Source organism: Venturia canescens, chromosome 3 (assembly GCF_019457755.1).
Source record: "Venturia canescens isolate UGA chromosome 3, ASM1945775v1, whole genome shotgun sequence".
Taxonomy (NCBI): Eukaryota; Metazoa; Arthropoda; class Insecta; order Hymenoptera; family Ichneumonidae; genus Venturia; species Venturia canescens.
The window spans coordinates 15802426-15828210 of record NC_057423.1 but is presented as its reverse complement, the minus strand read 5'-3'; the positions used below and the strand labels follow the sequence as shown (position 1 = coordinate 15828210).

General features: G+C 36.1%; 2 protein-coding genes and 1 long non-coding RNA gene across 3 annotated transcripts; all 3 read left to right on the top strand.

Moving 5' to 3' along the window:
- The first annotated feature begins 1957 nt into the window (after positions 1-1957).
- On the top strand, positions 1958-25473 carry LOC122407586 (uncharacterized). The gene is made up of 3 exons (XR_006260225.1): positions 1958-1976; positions 2602-2634; positions 25425-25473. It is a non-coding gene; the product is annotated as an uncharacterized lncRNA (long non-coding RNA).
- On the top strand, positions 12514-14458 carry LOC122407585 (apical junction molecule-like). The gene is made up of 2 exons (XM_043413906.1): positions 12514-13128; positions 14320-14458. Exon 1 carries the CDS (start codon positions 12552-12554, stop codon positions 13077-13079), a length of 528 nt encoding a protein of 175 aa, XP_043269841.1. The 5' UTR covers positions 12514-12551; the 3' UTR covers positions 13080-13128; positions 14320-14458.
- LOC122407584 (uncharacterized) lies at positions 20356-23288 on the top strand. Its single transcript, XM_043413905.1, has one exon. It carries the CDS (start codon positions 20393-20395, stop codon positions 22616-22618), a length of 2226 nt encoding a protein of 741 aa, XP_043269840.1. The 5' UTR covers positions 20356-20392; the 3' UTR covers positions 22619-23288.
- Positions 25474-25785: the final 312 nt, after the last annotated feature.

Genomic DNA, 25785 nt, shown 5'->3' with positions numbered 1-25785 from the left:
TAAAAAATTAAAAGGGTGTCGACGCTCTAACTTTCGAAAATTTTAAGATTTATTAATCATTTTTTTTTTTATAAATAAACTATCATAATAGGAAGATTGGTATTGAATTTGGGGGATATCAGTTGAGCGGTTTAAATTTTATGATTTTTTGAATATTACGAAAATATGAGTTTGTCAAAAAATCGTGGAACCGCTTCAATTTTTGGAAATTTTGTAACATATTGTGTATAAGTCTGTACTTCCTCTAGACTTTCCGGCAAAGTTGTCGGATATATTTAATTTCAATGTAAATAGAAAAACGATGAAAATTGAAAATTTTTTCTGATGGATCGTCATTTAGTTATTTTTTATGAATTTAAACAAAGAGATAAATTAAAGTTCGTTAAAGAAGGTAGAGAAATTATATTATTTCTCTACCTAAATGCTGCAAATAAAAATTTGAAAATTGCTTCCTCTATATATGAGGAGGCTAAAATGAAAAATATAGCACCTCATAGAGTAAGCTTTGAGCATCGTGCATCTTGAGCACCGTGCATCTTGACCATCTTGAGAAAGCAATTTGCAAATTTTAATTTGCACCATTTTTAAAAGCTTTATTCGTAATCGTATTCCTCTATAAGCTTCAATTTACGAATAGAATGCAAATAAGAAAGTTACAATTGCTCTATATTCAGTAGAAAGTGATGGTACTGGTAGTGATCAATATTATTATTATCAAAAACCCATCATGTACACTTTTTTTCGATTTATTTTTAGCTTAAATTTGAAATGCATAAATAGAAATATATCGATCAATTAGAGCAGAATCAAAAATATTCATATCATTCAAATCATTAATCGGGCTTATATCAATCGGCTCCTACGACAACGTGATTACTTTAAAAAAAACTATGAGGAAAAATGTGATCACAATGTTACTAATCTTAACAATTGATAACTACATTTTAGGTATTTCTTTTAGAAAACAAATGGCATGTATCACGAAAATTTTCTTTTTCTTTCCGAAGCAGAAAAAACGTTGACATTGGTAATATTATTTTTTTTTGCATATTTTCAAGCGGAAGTGCTCTCCACAGCAAAAAAAATGAATGGTGATATTTGTTGATATCTTCATCAATTGATTAGTAATCGGGGTTTCAAGGTTTTCAAAATTTCTAAAACGCATATTTTTTCGAATATTATAACTCTTGAGATAGAAAAGATAAACATCAAAAAATTGGTGTAAATACTCTTTTCATGGGGTACTATTTTGAAAAAAATCGAGGAAAATAAGGAATGGTCGTTTCTTAGATTTGTTTTGATAGGAAATCATATTGCCTGGTAGACTTATTTTCGTATTCTGGAAAAACAAGTCAGCCTTTTAATATAATTTCTGTGCGCATGCTGGTCTTGGCTATTCTTTGGGTCAATGACCGGCACAGCTGTAAGGAATCGGCCTTGGACCGGCAGTTCGTCAGAATAACATATAGAGATGAGATAGGAATATAACATTAGGAGCGCTTCGTCACTCTGTTTACATTTACGGAGCGCGATTGCCCTCGTTTTCATTATCGGCTCCGGTAAGAATAGGAGATGTTGGTGATGAAATTTGCATTCTGCATGAAATTGTTGGAGTTTCTTTTTTTGAAAATTACGTTTCGCAAGCGTTATTTTATATTGTGGAATTGGTGGATGCGGTGCCGAAATCATGTTATGAAGAATTATTGTATCAATGTAATGTTGTTAATGCAAATTCGTTCGTTTATGCAGATTGTTCGAGACAATTGACTCCACAAGTGAACGTTTCACAAAAAAGCAAAACTACTCACTTTGTTCCATTTCAAATTGGACAATTACAACAATTACGGTATCACAATTTATAAAAAATAGAAGAATAGATGAAATTAGTATTCGTATTGAATATTCAAGAGTCTATCGACTTCTTCTCATCAAGAGAGTGTGATAACAGTCAGGATTCATCAAAGTGGCGCGTGTGTGTGAGTTTGTTTGTTTGGGTTTACACCCGATGTATTCCACGGAAAGTCGGCAGAGTTTTTTTCTAACCCTTACCAATGTGATTAATTTTATTTATATGATCATGTTGAGCCCAAAAGGCACCCTAATTTTTTTCTAATTTATCTAAACAGTTCTTATATTTCATATTTGAATAATATTTTAATAATCAAAAGACAAATATGGGCTTACTGTAAAAAATGAGTGTTGGGTACCAAGTTATTCAGCTACTGGTCCGGAATGACGGGTGGTCCGAGATTTTTTTTGAATTTTTTTGCAGTTAATAGCTGATAGAACACAGAAAAGATCATTATTCCATAACATGCGATAGCTCAAAATGTTTTTCATATAATTACGAATTTTTGGAATTAAAAAAAAATTTTTTCCTTAATAAGGGTTGTTTGGAAAAGTTGGAAAAATAAGGGTGTCTGAAAGACTCAATATGATCGTATGAAATGAAAATTCACTAAATTTGCGAGAGCCAGGGAAGAATTTCGCTGGTTCGACGTGAAATAACTCATATAAACATGTATAAGCGTTACATAGATTCAAAATGATAATAAAAGCGAATCACATAATTTTGTTTTCTCCGGCTGATCTGCTCAACAGTCTACTTCGAATATTCGACAAGCAAACATTGCAGTAAGTACTCGTACTCGTTAACGAATCTTTTCAATATAATTTCCATAATGAATAATTCTCTAAAAAAGTGTACTTGCATAAAGTATCTTCCGGGCCTTAAAGAGCCATAAATTGTGTTAAACACTTGAATTAGAAAAATTAATCAGAAATTCGTGATCAGTGACTCAATTAAACCTTCGACACCATGTTAAATTTACTATCGGTTGTGGAAATATATTCGCTTCCATCGGAAGCAAAACTTCAACAAATTGGCACATGAATCGTGCACTGAGGAAAATTATTCATTCAATAATACGCGTGTTATTGTTTTACTTCGACGAATTTCGTTGTATTATGTCCAATAGTATGGAACTCCAACCAAATCATGACAATGTTTACACGGCGTTTTTATTTCGGTTTTGTTATATCGGTATAGATAGACAAAATACATATTTATTGATACACGTAAGTGATATATTAAATGATCCATATGAAAATACAAAAATTTCAAAATATATTTTTTCCAATCAAGAATATTTATATTTGATCGTTATCTGTGTTTTCAAAATCGTTTCGGTTATTCACTCAACAACATTATTATTTACATCAAACACAAAGTCAATAAATGTCCCAAATTTTTTTTACAACATATGTGATTGAAGAAAAAATACGAGTATCGTCATATGCGTTATCGAATTAAATAACATTTTCAATAATCTCATGATAGACAATAATTCTAATATATCATGATTAAGTTGGAATCCCGTACTGTTGGGAGAATATTTTGATATTTCTTAAAATACAAAAATGACTAACACGTTCGCTGCCAGTGACCTTACAGAGGCCATCTTCCTTTGCAACTATTTTTAAAATTGTTTCTATAATAATAAATACAGTAGTTCGAAGAAAATTACAAGTTTACGTATTTTATTCTTCGTACCAATCGCGATTTCTTGAGACTCTGAGGCTGAATGTAGTGAAAGCAAATCAATTATTGTTCTTTGATTTTCAGAAAAAATTGTGCATTTTTCCACACATATCTTAAATATTTATTTGATTTATCATCTTTAGTGGCAGTACTAGAAATTTGATACCATACAGATTATATACAAGGCCTTCCACGCCGTTTCACTTAGCCCGAGATTCTGGCCATTTTCATTTTCCTCATTTTTTCGATATACCTCATCGAAGGGTATCCGCATCAATTTCTAGTTTTTTTTTTCTCTTCTCTATCAAGCGTTATATTTCTCGTAAAAATATGGGTTTTGGAAAGTAATTCGGGCGTTCTATGACTAGACAGATTTGCAACTACTTCATGTTGATTAATTCAAATCAATTAATTGAAACCAAATTATAGATAAAATTAATAAACGCTTACATTGAGAATATTTTTATCATAACAATGTAGTAGTAGTAGTAGTAGTAGTAGTAGTAGTAGTAGTAGTAGTAGTAGTAGTAGTAGTAGTAGTAGTAGTAGTAGTAGTAGTAGTAGTAGTAGTAGTAGTAGTAGTAGTAGTAGTAGTAGTAGTAGTAGTAGTAGTAGTAGTAGTAGTAGTAGTAGTAGTAGTAGTAGTAGTAGTAGTAGTAGTAGTAGTAGTAGTAGTAGTAGTAGTAGTAGTAGTAGTAGTAGTAGTAGTAGTAGTAGTAGTAGTAGTAGTAGTAGTAGTAGTAGTAGTAGTAGTAGTAGTAGTAGTAGTAGTAGTAGTAGTAGTAGTAGTAGTAGTAGTAGTAGTAGTAGTATTTATTTGTGCATAGGCTTGCGCCTTTTACAAAGGAGAACGTTTTAAGTGGTTTTACATTATGCTTACAAAAATATTTGGGATCCTAAGGATTTCCGTATCGCGGTGTGCTTAAACATCTAATTGTGCGTCCGATACAGCGCTATTTTAACAAAAAATTATCTCTATCATAACAATGTAATTAAAATGCTTTAAAAATATCATGAAAGATAAAATTTATACTTCAACTTGACTAGTTAATGATTGGGTCGATACCGGTGACACTTAAAATTCACATAGCCTAGAGAATATTTTTATTGTGCGGAAGAAAGTTTATGTCGGTGTAAGGGCACCGAGAAAATGGAATGTTCAATTCATTAAAAAAAAAAGTGAAGCCATTAGACGAATAAAAGCACGTGAGTCAATCTCAAAAGTATGTTGGATGAAATTCCCGCGATTCCCGAATTTTCCCGAAATTCAATCAGCTTTTACCAGCAGTCCTACGTAATGATTGACATCCGCTTTTGACACGTCAAAAACTAAAGTTTTTTCATGTTTTCTTTCTTAAAAACAAAAAAGAGGTTATGTTTTTTTATTTAAAGAAACAGAATCTGCCAAATTTTCTTCACGTATAAACTGTTTTGAAGCTCGAATAACGTACAATTTAATCATAATTAATATTATTGTGAGTTCTCCCATAAGGTACTGTGTTAAAAACTCAAAATTGTAAATGAAATAATCGAAAATTTTGCCCCGTAAGAGGCTCCGGAACTGTGTTCATCCTTATCAGGGTCACCTGAATATCGTCGTTTCATATTTTTGTTTTGAAGAGCACTTTCACTTATAATCTTATAAGTGAATTATTTATAACTTTCACTTATAATCTTATAAGTGAACGTTTTTTCATTTGAAAAAAATTTCGTTATCAGTGATGAAATTTCGTTATCAATAAAAAACATTTTTTGGTCATTGAATACCCCTTTTTCGAGCAATTACCTCAAATATTATGATCCATTCTACGATCTTATGACTGGTCTCATCGTAGACCCATTTTTTCCTTTTTTTTTGTTTAGAATGAATTTAATTTTTGATTAAAGGATCATCATTATTGTTACCCTGATTAACTATAAAAAACATATGAATTTTTTTAATTGTACTCCAATTGATTGAAAATATGTCTCTATTTAAGTGTTTTTAATTCCAACATAGATTTTATCGAAAAATGAATTTTTTTGCAAAATTCATTCAATTAAAAATTTCTTTGTTTTTAAGAATAAATTCGTTCCATTCCTAATATTATTTTTCGAAAGGTATTGGGAAATAACAGGACAAAAACCATTAATTATCAATATATAGCAAAGTAGAAATTTCATTGTTTTCATTTTCGTATTTCCTTATATGCGCTAATTTACGAAATGAATACAAATGGAAACGTTATGATTATGTGTTTTAATAAAAAATTATTTTACTCATTAATTAATATGAATATTAGTAAAAGATTGTAAGTTTTGCACATAAATTGGTTTTTCGGTTTAATTTTAGTTTAAATTGGAAGTACATAAGTAGAATCACATTTTGAACCTACGAAAAGGAAATCAAAAATATTGATATCGTTAAAAACATTTATCGGGTTTATAATAATGATAATCCTTTAATGAAAAATTAAATTCATTATAGAACGAAGACAAGGAGAAATTTGCCCACGATGAAATTTGTCATAGAAATCGTAGATTGGATCATTACATTCTTGGGAATTCTTTGGAAAAAAGCATTCATCTACAAAAAAATGTTTTTTTTATTTTAGAGACAAGAAAAACGTGGACATTGGTAACGAAATTTTTTTTTTCATGTTATAAGCGGAAGTGCTTCAAACCAAAAATATGGAGCAGTCATATTTGTATATATTTCAGTTAGTTGAGGAGCCATCGGGTTATAATGATTTTAAAACGTTCCAAAATTCATTTTTTTTTGAAGACTCCAACTCCGGTCAGAGAAAAGATGAATATGTAAAAATTGGTTTGGATACTCTTTTCACGGGGTACTATTGTAGAGAAAAAAGAGACAAATAAAAAATAGTCAAGATCACGGGATAAGCGAACTGGCGTAGAATGCTTCATACATATGCCTTGGAATGATTGAAAGAATTTGTTTTTTTTTCATTTTCGAACGGAACCAAGCTCAAAAGTTTGGTTTAGTACGATTCCAGATCGTACTATCAATACTTGTGTTTTTAGAATTTGTAGAGCTCCAAAATATACTTTCAGTTCGTTTGGAGCCCTTTGAATGGGAGAATCGGAATTTTTTGGAGAAAATGTTATACTGATACTGAGACATCAGATCATTTTTGTTGAGCGATCAATTCTGTACAAAAATAAGCCAAGAACTTTACAGTACGTCGTACCGTTCGGGAATTATGAAAATCAGAAGGAAAAAAACAGTTATTCTGTAGTATCCTTGTGAGAAATCGACAAGAGCGATGAGCACTAACTTAACATTAATATAAAGGGCTCATATTTCAACTGCTCCATTTTGGTATCTAAACTAAAAATTTGAGCTTGGTTCCCTTCGAAAATGAAAAAAAAAAATTGTGTTTAATCACCCTAAGATACCTCCGTGGATGATACCTATATAATTAAACGATCAAACGAACTTACCTGTTGTGAAGTTCGATCGTAATTATATGTAGAGTCTCGTTTGAGATGATTACATCGTAGTACCGTCTACTTCACACGCTAGTGTCACGAATATTCAGAGCTTAAATAAAAAACAAATGACCACCCGGCTTCCATGGCAATGCGGTCGTTCCCTCTCCAAATCATATTGTTTAAAGTAACCCCATAAGTATTAAAAATAATAAAACCAACACATTGCAGTAAATGAAGGGGAGGGAATAGTAATAGAGGAACGAAAAAACGTTCCAAGGGTGGGTTGTAATCATCTCAAACGAGACTCTACATATAATTACGATCGAACTTCACAACAGGTAAGTTCGTTTGATCGTTTAATTATATTACGAGTCTCGTTTTCGAGATTACATCGTAGATGTTCAGAGCCAACTCATTTTATTATTTTCAAACAGTTTTGGCAACATAAAATACAAGCCGTATTAAGACTAACAGTTTCTCAATAAACAAAAGAATCTCGGTTTTCATCCGTATTATCCTAATAAAATACAAACAGTATTATTTTACCAGCAACGATTAGTTATGTGAACACAGTCACTGCATAATCTTTTCTGCTCGACTTAATCGGCCGATTATAGTATTTTGCAAATACCTGCGAATCTTTAGACCACCCCGCGGTATTTTTTATCGCACTTATATCTAAACCCTTTGCTAAAGCCGCCGACGTAGACGCGTGCCTCGTACTGTGTGCCGTAAATTCGGGACCTATGCCACTCTTTGCCAACACAGATCGGATCCATCGACTTATTGTTTGTGTACTCGCCGATCTAAAGGGCCTTCTTGATGTGATTAATACATTATTACAATCGCCCCTAAGTGGTTTCGTTATTACCAAATACCTTTCCAGCGTGCTCGCTATGCACAGTCTGGGCTGTTCACGAAAGTACGGCAGTATCAAACGTGGCTGAAATGCCCCGGGACGTGACGTTTTTATAATGTCCGAGATCTTTATCTCGAAACCCTGTGCCGAGTGAAGAATATTCTCAAGTCTCATAAGCGAGAAGGTCTGCACTCGATGAGCCGTACCCAAGGCTAACAGCGTAACTAATCTCTCCGACAACTGTTGAATGCTCAGTGATTCCAGTGGATATAAATTCGCAATGAACGTAAGAACAATGCCGACATCCCATGTTTCGTCGTACCGAGGTTTCATCGGTCTAAGCCGAAAAATACCCTTAAAAAATCTACTGATAACCCGATCGTTAGTCACGTCGTTCACTGATATTAGTGAAATTGCCGATCGCGTCGAATTTAAAGTGCCATAGGAGGCTCCTAAACTATATCTTTCCTGCAAAAATTCGAGAATACGGTTCGCGCTTGCTTCGTAAATGTCTGTTCCTGTCTTGCGACAGAAATACACCCATATTCTAATAGGTCCCGCGTACTGTTTCCACGTACTCTCAGCGAGTGAGGCTAACAACGTCTCGATCACTGAATCTGCAAATTTTTTGCGGCGGTACGATTCGCGGACAACTTCCCGGCAATCAACCCCAGGGACGCTTGTAATGGGTGTTGGAGAGACCTACAAGGAGACAATAAAAGCGATTTAGCGGGAGTGAATATTATGGGTTCCTCAACTAGAAGGTTCATAAATAAAGGAAACCATGGTTGTGAGGGCCAATTTGGCAATATCGCAATGCCACACGCGCGATCTGATATAACCTTTCGAAGAAACCTGAGCACTAATGCAAACGGTGGAAATGCATAAAAATAATCAGTTTTCCAGTCTATAGTGAACGCGTCAATAGCTAGGGCATCAGGATCTCTGTGCCACGAACAGTAATCTTGACATTTCGCGTTTATCCTGGATGCGAATAGATCCAAACTTGGTTTACCGAATTCAGATATTATTTTCTCGTATGCCCAACTCGACAGTTCCCATTCCGTATCTATATTTTTTATTCTCGACTCCCTATCTGCCTCAACGTTCTCCTTGGACGCTATATACGACGCGAAAATCCAAATTTTTCTACGCTCACACCATTGCCAAATTTCTTGGGCTATCCCGTGAAGTTTGGCATATTGCACGCCTCCCATTCGATTAATATATGCAATAGCTGTCGTGTTATCGATTCGTAGTAAAATTTCACAATCATATAAATCGTTTGCGAAACATTTAAGAGCCATCAATACGGCGATAAGCTCTAGCTGGTTAATGTGCAACTCCCTTTCCTTATCACTCCAAAACCCGTGTGTACCTTCGCTATCACAATACGCGCCCCAGCCTGTATTTGACGCGTCTGAGTAAATTTCTTTAACAAACCGAAAAGATCTTATCGGTCCAAATGACGTTTTAATATTTCGTTTCCACCAATCAAATTCGGTTTGCAAATATGCGGGTAATTCAAGCCGTGCATCATAATTCCCCCCGCTGATTAACAGGCCGAAAAACTTTTCTCGCTCAAATCTCTTGGTGTATAACCAACCGTACTCAATTGCGCGACAACAGCCGACTAGCTTTCCGATAAAATGGGCAAATTCCCGAATCGTACAAAACTTGCGATGACTAAAACTGTCAATCAAATCTATCATCTTCCTTCTTTTTACCTCCGGTAACTCTAACCTCATTCTACGAGAATTAATAACGAATCCCAGAAAAGTGCAATTCTTCTTAGGCGCTAAGTTACTTTTTCGATAATTTACTATAAACCCCAGAGACTGCAGTTCTCTGAGAGTGACTTCTGCGTTTCTGCGACACGCGTTCAAAGTCGAACCGATGCAGAGAATGTCGTCTAAATACACCGTCGAGATAAATCCTTTTTCTCTCAAATAATTTACTACCGGTTTCAGGATTTTCGTAAAAATATACGGCGCCGTGCAGAGACCAAACGGGAGGCATACAAATTCATAAATTATATCCTCGAAAACAAATCTCAAATATTTCCGGCTCTCCGCGTGCATCGATACCATAAAATACGCATCTTGTAAGTCTATGTTACACATAAAATCGCCCAGTGAAATTAATTTCATTGCAGTTCTGATATCCTCCAACTTGAAATGTTGCGTGACTATAAAACTATTGAGTTTTTTCAAATTTAATACAAATCTCATTTTTCCGTTTGACTTTGGTACTAAAAAATACGATGAAATAAATTGTCCCGTACATGGCAAACAGGATCTGACTGCACCCAGTTTCAGCAACCTGTTGATTGCCAATTTCATATCTTCACGATCAATCGGAGAATTGAATTTTCTCTGAGGAGGAGGAACAGTCTGATATACCGACTGGTTAAATACGATTCTGTACCCTCTTACACAATTCAAAATGAACTGATCCTGCGTGATCTTTTCCCATTGAGGGAGGAACTCTCGCAGCCGCCCAGCTGCTCTATTTACCTCTAGCGTCTCTCCTGAGAACCTTGGTACGAGCTCCGCTTGCGACTCTGACTCCGAGCTCGTAGTTGATCTCGCTGTTGATCTCGTTGTACAGACTGACTCGACTTCGGCACAAATTTGACAAACTTCCTCGATCCTCTCTGGTTTACGCCCGCCCGGAATCCCCCTCGATTCGAGTTGGCCGACGGGCCTCTCCAGTTTCCCGAGTTCGAATTACGAAGAAGCACCTTCGGCGCCAATGGCTGAGACTTTAACTCCAAGCCAACCTTTTCAATCGATTTTGCCGTTTTAATTTTTCCCGATAAATCGTCGCCGAATAAATAGGCGCCTGACTTCGTTTCGTCTAGAACTCCCTTGACCTTTTTGTCGAGGAGCGGTGTAATACACGATCTCCGTGTAATCGTGTCCAGACGAAAAGCATGCGCCAGCAGTCTACCGGCGTCGGCAAGACACTCCAACAACTGATATTCGTCAATGCCGTCTTCCTTGGGACTCAGTAGCAAGGAAATTCCGGTGCCCAGTGCGGCCATAGCCGAGCCGCGAATATTTTGCGCATTTTTTAAATATTTATCTCGCTTTGTAGCCGACTCAAAAAGCGACGATGCTACCTCTGCGTTTAAAACTGGCGCTTCTAAGCGACAATTGCCTGTTCGAGCATACTTTGCCAACAACTCCTCTTGGTCTTCTTTTTTGAGCCCCTCGGCCAACCATTTTTCCCAATTTTGTGCCAAGGTTGGGTTGAGCTGCAAATCCGGCGCACTCGATTTCTCATCTACACCCAGAATACGCAGCGTCTCCTCATCGAAAGGCTGTACTGGGTCCTCTGCAAGCTGATTCGCTGTTGCGTCTGTGTGCTGACTTTCAACCTCCTCCTGAGTTTGTTCTCGAGATAAATCATCCCCTGCGACGGGAGATATATTTCCCATATTTTCACCGTTCGCCGGCGGGCATTCTGAAAATATATTAACCTGCGATAACACCATTGTTACGCATACAAATTTCCTCCACAACGCACTCAAGATAGGCAATCTAACGAATCCACAACACATGACGTGTACAGTTCGACTCTAAGGAAATACTCAGGGAGATTTCCTTCGTACGGGCTGAGCCGCCGAGTCTGTGGCCATGATAAATAGAGTATATGGTATACAATCCTATTCACAAATGACTCAAAGAAGAACTCCGAGAGTCTCCCTTCGTACGGACAAAACCGCCGAGTCTTAGGCCCGTTATTTCCGCGAGCGACACCCGCTCTCATGTACGACCCGAGACAATTTCTGCGAAATTGACTCCGTACGGCAAAACCGCCCGGTCTACGGAAATAACTATATAAATCACGGCAAGGGAATACCTTGACGATTTGACGATGCACCCTGATGGTTAGTCTTTACTTTCTTTGCAGCCACGCCCGAGGTACCCACGTCGTGCATAACCTCGCGCCTCGAACTTCCGGAATCTGTATCCGATGAGCTGCCAGGCAATGCATCGACCAACTTCTTCAATTTCTTAAAGAACTTCTCGTTCTTATTCTCCTTGCTTTTCTTCCTCTTGTGCGACTTTCCCATAATTCTTCTTGATGAAAGACCTGAAACAAAGCTCTAAACGTGCGACACTTTCACGCACGAAAAACGTTATGATTTGGAGAGGGAACGACCGCATTGCCATGGAAGCCGGGTGGTCATTTGTTTTTTATTTAAGCTCTGAATATTCGTGACACTAGCGTGTGAAGTAGACGGTACTACGATGTAATCTCGAAAACGAGACTCGTAATATAATTTAGTATCGTGATAAGAAAGCTCACCACATTGAAAATGGAATTTTCATTTTGATCCAACAAAATTCATTTGGTCAAAATGTATTTCATTGATTTAACCCTTGATTTTATTTGTAGTTTTTATGCCACAGTTGAGGTGTACAGATCTTCGCTTGTATCTTGAGGAAATGGCTGAAAAAACGATTTGTTGCTCAAAACAATCGATATTCGGTTGATTTCTCAGGATATTTAATCAGCTGATTACGATTTTGTACAACCAAACATTCCGATCTTTTATTCGCGCTATTGAAACAACGAAACGCTCGTTCCTTACGAAAGGAAACTTTTCATGTACACGGATTTTTCTTAAATAGCAAAAAAAGTGGTCGTGAAATGAAATACAGAAGTAGTTAAGTTCGTCGGATTGTTAATTTTGAAATTTCAGATATGGGAAATTCGCATTCGCAGAGAGAGAAAAAGGAGATGGAGAGAATGGAGATGGAGAGAATGGAGATGGAGAGAATGGAGATGGAGAGAATGGAGATGGAAAGAATGCAGATGGAGAGAGTAGAGAGGGAGCTGACGTTGGATCAAATAGAGCGGGAGAGATTGGAAGAGGAATGGATAGAGAGGAAGAGATTGGAAGAGGAACGGATAGAAAGGGAGAGATTAGCGGTGGAACGAAGGGAGAGGAAGAGATTGGAATTGGAGCGGATGGAGAGAGAAAGAATGGAGGTGGAACGAGTAGAGAGGGAGAAATTGGAGCTGAAACGGATAGAGAGCGAGAGATTGGAGATGGCAAGGTTGATAGAGAAACGAATGGCGATGGAGAAGGAAAAAGAACGAAGGAAGATTGAGGAGCAGGAGAGAGAAGAGAAAAAGCGTTTGGAGAAGAAAGAAGAAGAGACTGAAAAAATCCGGGCGATGGAGGCCCACATTCGAAATTTACGGATGCAGCTACAGCTGCAACAGTAAGTGCGACAGGAGGACATTACGCCAAATGCGAATCCGAGTGTTGAACGACGTAAGGATTGTAGTCAAAATTCATTCATTTTCTACTCGAAGCTTTCAACGTTTGCAGAATAAACTAGAAAAAAAAATTCAGTTTCGCAGACTGTCGGTAAATGTTTCCGAACGAAAGTTCGGTAAAGTTCCCTTAGTCTTTTAATTTTGGTCTTTCTAGAAAATCTCTACCTTTTTAACGATAATTTCTAAAACGTTCTTTTTTAGTTTTTTTTTTTACCTCAGTCCTAATTGGGCCGCGTTTTGAGATAAAATTTTTTGACCTTCATTTCGTGAGTGAATTCGGGAGGTGCCGGTGACCTCAGCTTCAGCTTTGTTTTTGGAAAAGTATAATGCGATCATTTTCTGTCGAATTATCACGTTTTTGGCGACAAAAGACAAATGTAGGAAATTGCCGGACATCTCAAGAACTATTGGATGGCACAGAATGTTTGAGGAGTAAAAAAAGTTGCGTCTGCGATTTTTTTTAGTCGCTGAAATTTCCTTCGATTATTTTTTCGAATTTTTTTCTCCATTAATTTCAAGGAAAATCTCATGTATATTGATTATTGTAACTCTAGAACGATCGAATTTTTTATGGAACTTGAGATGAGAAAAAAATTTTACTTCCTTTATTTTCACTCTTTAAAATTGTGTAAGATTTTTCTGCTTTTTTGTTATCCATTAATTTTTACTTTCTACCTCAATAAATTGATTGTGTTTTTTGAGAACTTTGAAGTCATGTTAGGATATCCACAGTGATAAAAGTGTCATTTTTATACTTAAATTTTTTATTATTTTAATGTGATATTGATCAAATGTGGCATGGAACACCGATGCAGAAACATCCAATAGTTCTCGCGATATGCGGTAATTCCCTACATTTGTCTTTTTTCACCAAAAACGTGATAATTCAACAGAAAATGATCGCATTGAACTTTTCCAAAAATAAAACTGAAGCTGATGCTACCAACACCTTTGAGGATTCTCTCACGGAATAAAGTACAAAAAATTTTATCTCAAAACGTGGTCCAATTGAAACCGAATTAAAAGAAAAAGCCAAAAAAAGGAATATTTCTGAAATATCTTGGTACCCCAAAAAAAAAAATGTTGGAGTCTTTCTATAAATACCAAAATGAAGCTGTATGTCTGCCCTTAAAAATGCGCGTGGCGGCGTCTAAATATTTGAGACATTTCCTGGCAATGATTACAGACCGGTGGAGAGTTGCTGCAGGTCGAAGCCGAGCAGCCTGGTACCGCCGACGTCGTGAGAGACAGCGCAACACGCCGTACTGCCCTGAATGTGGGAAAAAACAATATTATTATTAAAAAAATAAAATATCATTGTCATTATTCCCTTTGTTTGAAAATCTCTTTTTTTCCTCTCATGCGCGAATGAAATGTAGTTGCTGAACTTTCATATAATTGTGTACATAATGGTTTTCGGAATCGTTGAAGACAAATTTGAGATCGAAATAGTGTTATCGAAGTTGTCGACTACCGAAACTGTAGCTCCAGCTTGTAAATTTTGTTTACTACACTGAGAAAATGTACAAGATATGGAAATTAAACTTGCTGCATAGGTTATTCGGAGGAAAAAAATGCAATCCAAAAGAAAAACAGTTTGTGATCCACGAGCTTTTTTTCGTAGCTCATTCATATCGCTATTGCATCTCACTTTCATATTTTTGATCGTATTTGTAGTCGGAATTCAGATTGTGTGCGCCGAAATCCATGGAAGACGTACTCGATCTAGATCAATGACATCTTTCCGGCACTCGTAGCTGTGATTTTCACCAATTTTCGCGATCTGTTGCAATTTATTCAAAGTTTAGAGATTCCATTATAAAAATTTTAACTCATCAGAATAGTTAGAGATGGGCCAAGTTTATTGTATGCATAGGGTGCGTTATTTTAGGGGAATTCTTTTTACTCCTCATGCGCGAAAGTTTTTAGTTAATGTCCCAAAACGAAGCCTAGAGAAAGGGTATGGTTGTCACGCAATATTTAGCAGTCGTAAATAGAAGTTGAAAGCTTCTCATTTGATCACCATTGAAAAAACTGTTGTCCTCATTATTTTTGGTGCCGCTCTACTAATTATCAGGTAACAATATTTTCCGAATGGATTTACATGGGAAGCTTGACATTCTAGAAGAATTAAATACATTGAACCCTGTCCATAAATTCAATGCTTTTCTTGGCATCATGACTAAAAGTTAATTTTACATGAAAATTTCCACTTAAACAGCTATGACACCTGAGTTATTGAATATAGAAAAAAAATCAAATGACACTTTGGTAGATAAACAAATTTGCTAGAAACATATTCCGAGTTGCAGATGTATTCCATTTTAAACAATCTCCATTTTTTCGAATATGATTTGTCAACTTCATTGAATATGTTTCTCTAATACGTTGAAATGAGAATCTTAAGTGATTATTTCCGGAAAGAATTTAATTGCAGGTTTCAGTTGAAAAAAAATTTGTCGATCCATTAGATTTTAATGTACAGTTATAAGATGATCGGAAAGAAAGAAGTGGCGGGAAAGGGGGGGGGGGGGGGGGGTCACATTAATTCGATGAAAAAAGGCAAAACTTGAAGAAATTTTTTAAACGCTACAAATAATACAAATTTATTTAATTACATTACATTCTGACATCATAATACAATATATCAACATTATTTTCTAAATTTTTAAAACCCCAACATTAATAATGAACTCGATGATAGCAAAGGCAGTTTAGGAAAAGTTGCCCATCGGTGAACAGTAAAAATCGAAATCTACTCACTTGTCGCCTGAAGGAAAAGCCTATTTTTTATAGTAAAATTATTAATTATGAGAAATTGGGCAAAATCTCTGGTAAATATACCTGGTCAAGCGCGCACAAAATCCTCTTAATCGTTGACTCGACTTATTTCGTTTAAACAATTCCAGCAATGTTTGGAGCATTCAAAACCATAAATATCTACTATATCGCAACGAACCATCGTTGTAATTTTAAAAATGGCAGCAAAAAGAGTATTTAAAACAACGATAACAAGTTTTGTGTAGTTATCTTTTGAGGTCTTCTCCCTTCGTAACTAATCGATCTGAATGTTTCCGCGTTCACTCGGTTCGTGTTTTTACCTCCTGAATTTCGTTCCTTGCACTCATTTGCATACCTCCAATAGTTTTCGTTATAGGCAAAGCGAAATAAATGCGGTTTTTTCACATATTTGTTTACGAAAATAAAATGTGGAGCTGGAGTACTAAACAAATTTTAATTCAAAATGTATGAGTTTAAAATAATATTCTCAAAAAAGGCAGTGTTTTTTGTTCGTGTATTCTTATTAAGTAATATATGATCCTGTAATACGGGAGCCAGCTTCTATTGTCTCATATTCGGCTAGCTTTCCTATCATGGACAAATAATATTCAGGTATACAGTTGTGTACCACCCACGCATATTATGGTGATGCCAAGAAGATTGATATTTTTTTTCTCAGAACTCCAATGCAAATCGTTAGTACATAAAAAAAATTAATTGTCCCAGCATTTCAAATTTTTAAAAAAAATTTTAGATAGGGCTCAAGCCACTTTTCAAAATTTTCCTGTTTTTTTTTTCTCAAAAATCGCGAAGCCAAATTTTTTTTTTGCTCTCATAGCAGAAAGTGTTAGTCCTTCATGGAATCATAAATCTAATTAAATTTTATCGCTCACAAAAAAATTGTAAGGGTACCTTGCAAAATTCATTTCTTTTTTTTCTGTATATTTAGCCATAAATTATGAGATTAAAAAAGGTGTGGCTAAAAATTACAGTTTTCGTCGTCCTTCCAAAAGAAAAGGTGAATGTACTTTGCAAAAACATAGTTTTCAGAATTACATATTATAATAATGATTCTTACGTTTTCTCAAGCGATTGAGAATTTTGACAATTTTCCTGTATTTTTCATGAAGGTAAATACTTTAATGCACGAAAACCTGCTAGGACATGGTACAAAAATGATGATGTGCTAAATAAAGCTGTGTTTTGCCAAATTCAAATTCTTGATTTCAAAGTCTGGTATTTCACCGCAGAAAATTTAAAATTTGGGAATTTTCAAGTTTTCTCGGGCGTTATAAAAATTAGTAAAATATTGTGACCGAATTAAGTTAGAAAAAGATGAAGACTATTGCGTGCAAAATCGCAAATATTTTTCATCAAACGTTCAAAATCGGTCTCATTTTTTTTGCGGATTAAAAAAAATAAAATTAATAAAATCGCAATAGGTGTATTGTACAAAGTTGCTTTCCTCAACAAATTTAAATAGTCTTTGATTGTAAGCAAAGAGTTCGGAACTAAATTTTTTTGCGATTTAGAATTCATAAGCCTATATTTATTATCCATTAGAATTTAGTCAAAATATTTTACTAATTGTTATAACAAATGAACAAACTAGAAAACTCGACAGAATAACAACCGTCCTCTTTACGGCTGTATTCAAAAACAACGCTGCTTCTAACAGCTGTAGTCTCGAATGAGAAAATCAATATGTTGTCTCCTCTTTTATCATAAATCTTTTGTATTGCAGCAAGTCAACAATTCTACTCTCAGTAATGTATTCAATAACTGTTCTCCTCGAAATATATGCTCAAAGAGCGGAGTTGGTATCATGTAGAACTGTGATGATGTAGCTGCTAGTTAACAACTCTGTCGATAGTCATTCTCGATAACAACTCCGCTCCTTAACAACTGCGGATCTGAGTAGAAAACGTCTACCCTCTTTAACATATCACACTGGAGTAGATATGTCTTCTCTTGATCTACAATATCTCTACTATAATATCTCTACTATGATTTCAGAAATCATCATGAGTAGAAATATTGAAGATCATGGATTGTACATGAGTAAACGTAGAGATGTTATGAATTTCGGAATAAAGATTTTAAGAGCAGAGTTCTTTTTGAATGGAGCCATAAAGAGGACGATTGTTATTCTGCCGAAAATTCCTAAATTATAAAGTCTTCTGCCGTGAAATAGCAGACTTTGAAATAGAGAATTTCAGTTCGAGAAAACTTTGAAAAACTGTTTATGCAAAATACTTTCACCCCTCCTTTTGAGCCCCACCCCTTTTGGAAGGACGATAAGAATGGTTATTGATAGCCACACGGTTTGTAATCTTATCATTTATTACTGAATATAGAGAAAAGAAGAAATAAATTATGCTAGGTAGCCTTTAAATTGGTTTTGCTAGTGAAAAATTTTATTCGATTTATAATTTCATGGAGCACTAACACTTTCTGCTATGAGAACGAAGAAAAAATGTTTGCTTCGCGATTGTTCAGAAAAAAAACAGGATAATTTCGAAAAGTGGCTGTCTAAAAATTTTTTTAAAATCTGAAATTTTGAAAAATTACTTTTTTTTGATGTACTAACGATTTCTGTTGGAACTCCGAGAAAAAAAAATATCGATTTTTTTGCGTCACCTCAACGCATATAGATGGTATATAGATGTATGTAATCTGTATTGCATGAAATTTTTACTAGTGCCACGAAAGATAATGAAACAAATAAAACTTAAAAATGTGTGTGGAAAAATGCAAAATCTTTTGATGACATTTAAAAGAATAATAATAAATAATTGATAAAAAGAAATACGTGAACTTGCAATCTGTGAACTACTGTGATAATTTTATCATTAGAGAAACACATCACAAACAGTTGGAAACGAAATGGCTTCTCTAAAGTCACTGGCAATAAACTCGCTTAAGTGGATGGATCAGTTGGTATATCGCAACCGTGAGTGCGAGAGAGATAGTTGCAAATTTCGAAATCGAAATTCTTTGAGACAGTTTGACCGATTAAAAAAAGGCTCTGTCAGTCGATTTTTGCCATCGTTCTGCGTAGGCTGACAGAGCCTTTTTTTAATCGATCAAACTGTATCAAAGAATTTCGATTTCGAAAATTCGAAATCGACTGATCCATACTCTTAAGAATATGGATCAGTCGACTAACCTCACTTGGAATTTTTGGAATTTAAATTCTTTGACATAGTTTAACGGATTAAAAAAAGGCTGTGCCAGCCTACGCAGGATGGCAAAAATCGGCTGACATAGCCTTCTTTCAATCGGTCAAATTGTATTAATAAGAATTTCGATTTAGAAATTTGCAGCTATCTCTTTGCTCGCACTCACGGTTGCGATTTACTGAATGATCTGTCCTCTTAAAAGAAATGCATAAAACAATAACGTATCGAAATGCGTAAAAAGTATACTTGGGACAAGTCTGTATGAGGTATACCAGCCCAAGTATGTAGATCCGCGGCCACGACCCTCGCAGATTTCGTTGTTTTTTTTCTCATTTGAACGCATTGTGTCTAAAAAGCACCCTCATAATGTATTTTGATGTTTACAAACATTCCTTATTTTTAAAAGAATTTCCTTTTGAGAAAAAAAAGTTATATTTTAAGAATTCGAAAAAATTCCGAAACGACATTGATAATATATATAAAAAATTGTAGGCCATCACATCTGAAATGGGCGGATTTTTTTCTGTGTTTTCCAAGCCCTTAACGTTCGCAAAATTGAAAAAATACTCAAATAGTTTACCTTGAGCAGATGTTAAATTATTTTGTCACTTAAACAAATCTTGATGATGTTTTTTAAATGTAATGTGATACGAATAATCTTTTTTAAAAAAAGACATTTGGATATATCAAAATGTGAAGCCTGTATTCATTGCCATGGTTATATTTATTCGTTGCCAAACATCATTATCATGTTTTTCGCCGGTACAGCGGGCGCGTAGCGTTGGCGTTGTTGCTAGGTAAACCTTAAAATGAGAATAATGCTTCCGCGATGCCTGAGTAATGCTCCACAACATGATATAGCGTCTGGGGTTCTTGACTCTGAGAGTTTTTCCCACATTCATGACTTCGATTTTTCGAAATTTCTACCAATTTCAGCAGTATTTCGCAATTTGCTCAAAATTTTGATGGAATGCGAGCCGTAGATAAATAATCCTATTTACGGATCTCAAATTGCGATTAAAAAGAAACTACCCAAACAACTTTCCCTAAAAATCGGGGTACCTCGTAGTAAGTATTCTCGGCGGACACAAAAACTGAAGATTAATTCAACGAGAAACATCAAATCATTGTTTGCAATTAGATTTTTAATCATGCGATAAATTTATCCAGGGCCTACTCTCCGCTACGATGAACTCGAAAAAACAATATCGAATTGCATCGTTCATTTTGTAATTTTTATATTTTTTTATCTCTGCAGTTTCTGCTTACGATAGAAGTTTTTCTTTCGCCCACAAAATGAAAAGAGTTGGAGAAAATCCAAGCGGACGTAAATCGTACAACGAACTGTCGTTACGACAACGCAAGCGGCTTCAAATGCGGCGAAACGACAAAGAATCATCGGCAGCCCTTTATGAAGAAGCAACTTATGCACCTGAACAAGAAATTATAAGACCTAATACTGCTTACAGTGCTAATGAAATGGACATCTCGCCGATTTCATCAAACGTTTCAATGGCTTCGTTATCGCAAGTTGATCCACCGCAGCAAACACTTTATGATCAAAATTATGTCGACGGAAGGTCAAATATTTCATCAATTGAAGCGGACAAGAGCCGATACGACTCCTCTGGTGATGATGAAGATCGACATTGTTTTGAGGTCTGTTCAGAAGATCTAATCTCGAGCTCATTTGATGAAATTGAAGGGAAAAAAACGTTCCGAGAAAAGCTGGCCGCATTCTTCGTCAAAAAACGTATAACCGCGGAAGCTGGTGATGAATTACTTGCTTTGCTGAGGTCACATGCGTGCTTTGAGTCGCTTCCTAAATCGACCAAATCATTATTGCGTACTCCACGACACCCTGTAGCATTAGTGGAAGTTCCACCAGGCCAGTATTTGCACCTAGGATTTGAAACAGCGCTTCATCGTATCCTCGACCGCGTAGAACCGTCTGAACGGCCCTCTTTTTTGGAAATTGATTTCAACACGGACGGAGCTACCTTGCACAGATCAGGAAGCAATCAAATTTGGCCCATACAATGCAGGATAGCGAATATAAAGAACAGTCCAGTGGGTGTAATCGGAGTATATAAAGGGGGAAAAAAACCCTCGGATGCTAATCTTTTTTTCAAGTTATTTATCGATGAGGCCGTAACATTAATCAAGAAAGGTGGAATAATGAGGTCGGGGAAAGAAGTACCTTTTCAGTTCAGGGCCTTTATTGCTGATGCACCCGCCAGAGCATTTATTCTAAATCACCACGGCCACACTTCATGTAACCCATGTTCGAAATGCCGAGTTACTGGTGAAGGTGTTGAGAACCATGTCGTCTTCATCGGCGACCACCATCTCCTCCGCACTGACACGGAGTACCAAACAAAAGAGGACGAGGATCACCATAAGAATGGTGATAGTCCATTATCACAACTACCAATGGGTTTAGTAACTCAAGTACCTTTCGAGTACATGCACTTGGTCTTACTAGGCGTTTTGAAACGTATGGTCTCTGCCTGGTTGAACGGAAAATTCTCCATGAACAGCAAATTATCTGGCTTTGAAATCTCTACCATATCACAAAGATTATACAGAATGTGTTATGAAAGTATTCCTGATGAATTTGCACGACCTCCTGCAAGCCTCTTGGAAATCCTCCAAGGAAAAGCCACGACTTGTCGTCTATTTCTATTGTTTTCAGGACCTGTCGTACTAAAAGGCATTCTATCGGATGAGTTGTATAAACATTTTTTAATTTTGCACACAGTCATGCGCATCGTGACATCTGCCAATCCAACGAAAGAGCAATTGTTGTATGCAAGATTGAGTTTGAGAACTTTTGTTATCCAGAGCGAAAGATTGTATGGAACAACCTTTCTGAGCTACAATGTGCATGGACTATTACATCTCGTGGATGATGTGGAAACATTAGGACCGGTCGATTCTTATTCTGCTTTCCCTTACGAAAACAACATGCGGATTTTTAATAACTACTGCAGGAAACCTCACCTCACTCTGCAACAGATAGCAAACAGACATGCCGAGGAAACGAATTGGATGCCAGTGAGGCAACCTAAGCGGAACGATAATTTCAAACTAATGCATGAACACACGAAAGGTCCTGTTCCGACTACAGCGACAGGAAGAATAGCGAAACAGTACCACCGCATTAAATGCCCAGAGTTTACGCTTAGAACAAAATGTAATGACAGTTGCTGTATTTTGAGAGATTCAACAATATGCATCATATATAACGTACTGAAGATCGGCCAAGAAATTAAGCTGGTAGTAAAAAAATTCAACGCGGTTGAGGATTTTTTCAACATAGCCATGCCATCGTCGTTAGTCGGGTACTATAAGTGTTCAAGGCTGCAAGAACAATATTCTCTGATCAGATTGAATGATGTCCGGGATAAAGGTTTTCTCATGCCTATTTGGTTGCCTCTTCAATTTGATGAAAGACGCATGGAGCGAATTGAAAATGAAACTTACGCAGTAGCTACTATATCCTCTGTAGTTTACTATTAGATTGAAAACATCTCAAATTCCGAATTTCGAAGATGAATTATCATATTTTCTACAATTTTCTGAATGTGAGGAAATTTTCCATCGTTATCACAATCTGGTTGAGTTATCGCCACCTGAACATGGAGTAAATTTGTTATCACTATCGCAATCTGGTCGAGTTATCGCCACCTGCACATGAAGTAAATTTGTTATCAGTGTTACAATCTGGTCGAGTTATTATCGCCACCTGCGAATCACAATTTTTTTTTATCATCGCTACAATGTGGTCGAGTTATCGCCACCTATACATGAAGTAAATTTGTTATTACTGTTACAATCTGGTCGAGTTATCGCCACCTGCCAATCACAATTTTTTTTTTATCATCGCTACAATGTGGTCGAGTTATCGCCACCTATACATGAAGTAAATTTGTTATTACTGTTACAATCTGGTCGAGTTATCACCACCTGAGAATTACAAATATTTTTTTAACATCGCTACAAACTGGTCGAGTTATCGCCACTTGAACTGTAAATTTTGTATCAATGCCACAGTCTGGTTCACTTATCGCCACCTTGGAATCATCCGGAGAAAACTATGCGCAGGGTTATCGAAATGATACCTAATTGAAATCGCGGTATAATGAAATATTCGTGGCCACCACAGATATTTTCGCTGAGAAACCAACATCAAGACATGGTAAACTGTAAAATGAACTTGAATAAAACATGGATTTGAAATTCAGCTATTATGAATCTGAAAGAGTTACAAATAAATCGAATATCCCACCCAATTGGAACGAAAATTGTTCATTGATACCATGAGACGGAGTGTAACTTATCACAGGTGAAAAATATTTTCAGTATAAAACTGTCAAAAAGCATATAAATTCCATCTGTGCACACTGTGATGATCAACGTTTTTGGTAATGTTTAAATCTTGTATTCGTATGGTATTAACTATGTGAAACGTTTGTCAGTGAATTATTGGAAATTTTCCATAGGCTGCTCAATGTAGTGCTTAAAATGAACGAGTACAATTTATTGTTGTTCACAGCAGAAAACTTGATTGGATATTTTGTTCTGTAATTAGAAAAAAAATGTTGGAGAGAGTATAAGTAAACCTTCATATAGTGAGTATAAATCCGTCAAATAAGTCACTTCGAAAAGTTGGTTTTTCAAATAGGTTTAAATTTTTCAAATATCTATATCTATTGAAGGGAGCTTTTTTGATATTTTTTTAAAGATTTTTTCGTCGATCGCAGAAGTTATAATTTTCTAGTAAAAATAGAATCTATTTTTTTATTCACTTATTAACTTGCCGAAAAATAGGCCAAGTTGAGCTTTTTTAAAATTTAAACATTTCTCCGGTTTTTTGAAGGTATTTTTTGAAAAATCATTGCTGTAGGTTTCAACCAATTTTTCAATTTCCAATCTTTAAAAATATGATTTTTTTTCTTTGGAGAATTCTCAAAAAAACTATTATTTATTTATACTTTTATTTTCGTAATTTCGAAAAAAATATCTCCCAAAAGAAATCTTAGTTTAGCCCTTAACATTTAGCCCAAACAAAAAATGATATTTTATTCATGCCATACCATTTGGAATTATGACAGGTTCTCACACATTTTTGCCATTCTTATATTTTTCTGGTACCGAGCTTTACAGCTGAGCCGCTTTTCGTTACAATATACGGTTCAAGTTTGCGATTGTTCAGTAGAACTGAGTATTTAATAAATAGATGCTGCGTAAAAATTTGTATCGTATCGAATTTTTTTCGCCAACTCTCCATCACTGGATTCGGATTGGGATTGAAAAACGGAGTTCTCGTATTGTGTAATAGTCGTTCTGCTGCAGTAAAACGTGTACTACGGTAACAGCACTGAATAGACTCAGCGCTGCACCGTGATGCCTCATCGTGTAGCAATGGTGACGCCACGTAACGTCTGAGGGAGATCCGTGCCGTCTCGATGAGTTGTCACCGTGCACGCACGGTGTGGTCTCTCGACAGCACTGAGTGCACACACCGTGCCGGTACTGTGCAGTCTCGGCATCATCTATGATCGCACTACGTGACGCCTGTGTGCTGCTGCCGTGCCGCTTCTGAGGTGTACGCGAATGCAGCACGTAACGGCACGGTGTAAGCACGCCGTGCCGTTACGCCGTGGCGTTAGAAATCAGTCATGTTCGGACAGACATAACGCGTATGTAACGGCACGCGTGCAGTGCCGCGTAGTCACCGTGCCGTCACCGTGCAGATACTCTTTTTTGAACTGCACGAATTTCTTTCTGGGTTTAAGGCTGGTCAGTATATTTGAAATGAATTCTGGAAATTTTGTATCGCTTTGTAATTTTTGGTGTGGCTGTATGGGTACTGAAATCCATACCTCAATTGCTTTCACTGCTACTTCAAAAAAGATACAAAGCTCTGGCACGGTCTAATTTTTCATCAACATGGGCACTGTTTCACAAAAAATTTTCCAGAATTCATTTCGACAGTGTCAAGTAGTTATGAAGGTTGCAGGTGTAGAGACAGTACGCATGTTCAGGAAAAGTTACACAACAATGCCACCTTGGAACTTTCGTTAGTACTGTAAAAGCACTTATGATTGAATAGTAATAACGTTAGTGTCTACGTATTGGAAAAGGGTCTGCTAATACGTTTCAAACGTTCTCACTATAGGGACAATTATTCTACTGTGCAATCTAACAGAACGCAAAAAATTCACTGATACTAATCCATAATCAATACAAAAACTGTAATGAATCATTTTTGTAGCTTTCAACCGATGAAATCATGTATCGATATTTTTTCACTGTGTACTAGATCTTTCTGTTGGAGATGCAAATGTTTCATACTGTGTTGCTCCGCTGATGTATCAGCAGGAAGAAGTTCCAGTACACCCAAGGAATGGAATTGACTTGCTGTTCAGAACTTTCAATTACTCCGGCAAGAAGTTATTCTGCTAGAAGCAACATTTGCTAATGTTGTAGCGTATGGACAGTGCAGCAATGAAGAATTTTTCAAGTGTCGCAGCAACATATCAACGCCATCTCATTCATTGCACTGTGATCTATTGGCTTCGATAATGGGTTTTGTATGATTGAATATCAGTGCTTTTTCAGTGACATAATATCATATTACCAAGCGACATAATGATTTATGGAATTCCTTCCCAAGATACCAA

Excerpts from the sequence above, each read along its gene's own strand:
- LOC122407585 (XM_043413906.1), top strand. The coding sequence starts at position 12,552 with ATGGGAAATTCGCATTCGCAGAGAGAGAAAAAGGAGATGGAGAGAATG.
- LOC122407584 (XM_043413905.1), top strand. The coding sequence starts at position 20,393 with ATGAAAAGAGTTGGAGAAAATCCAAGCGGACGTAAATCGTACAACGAA.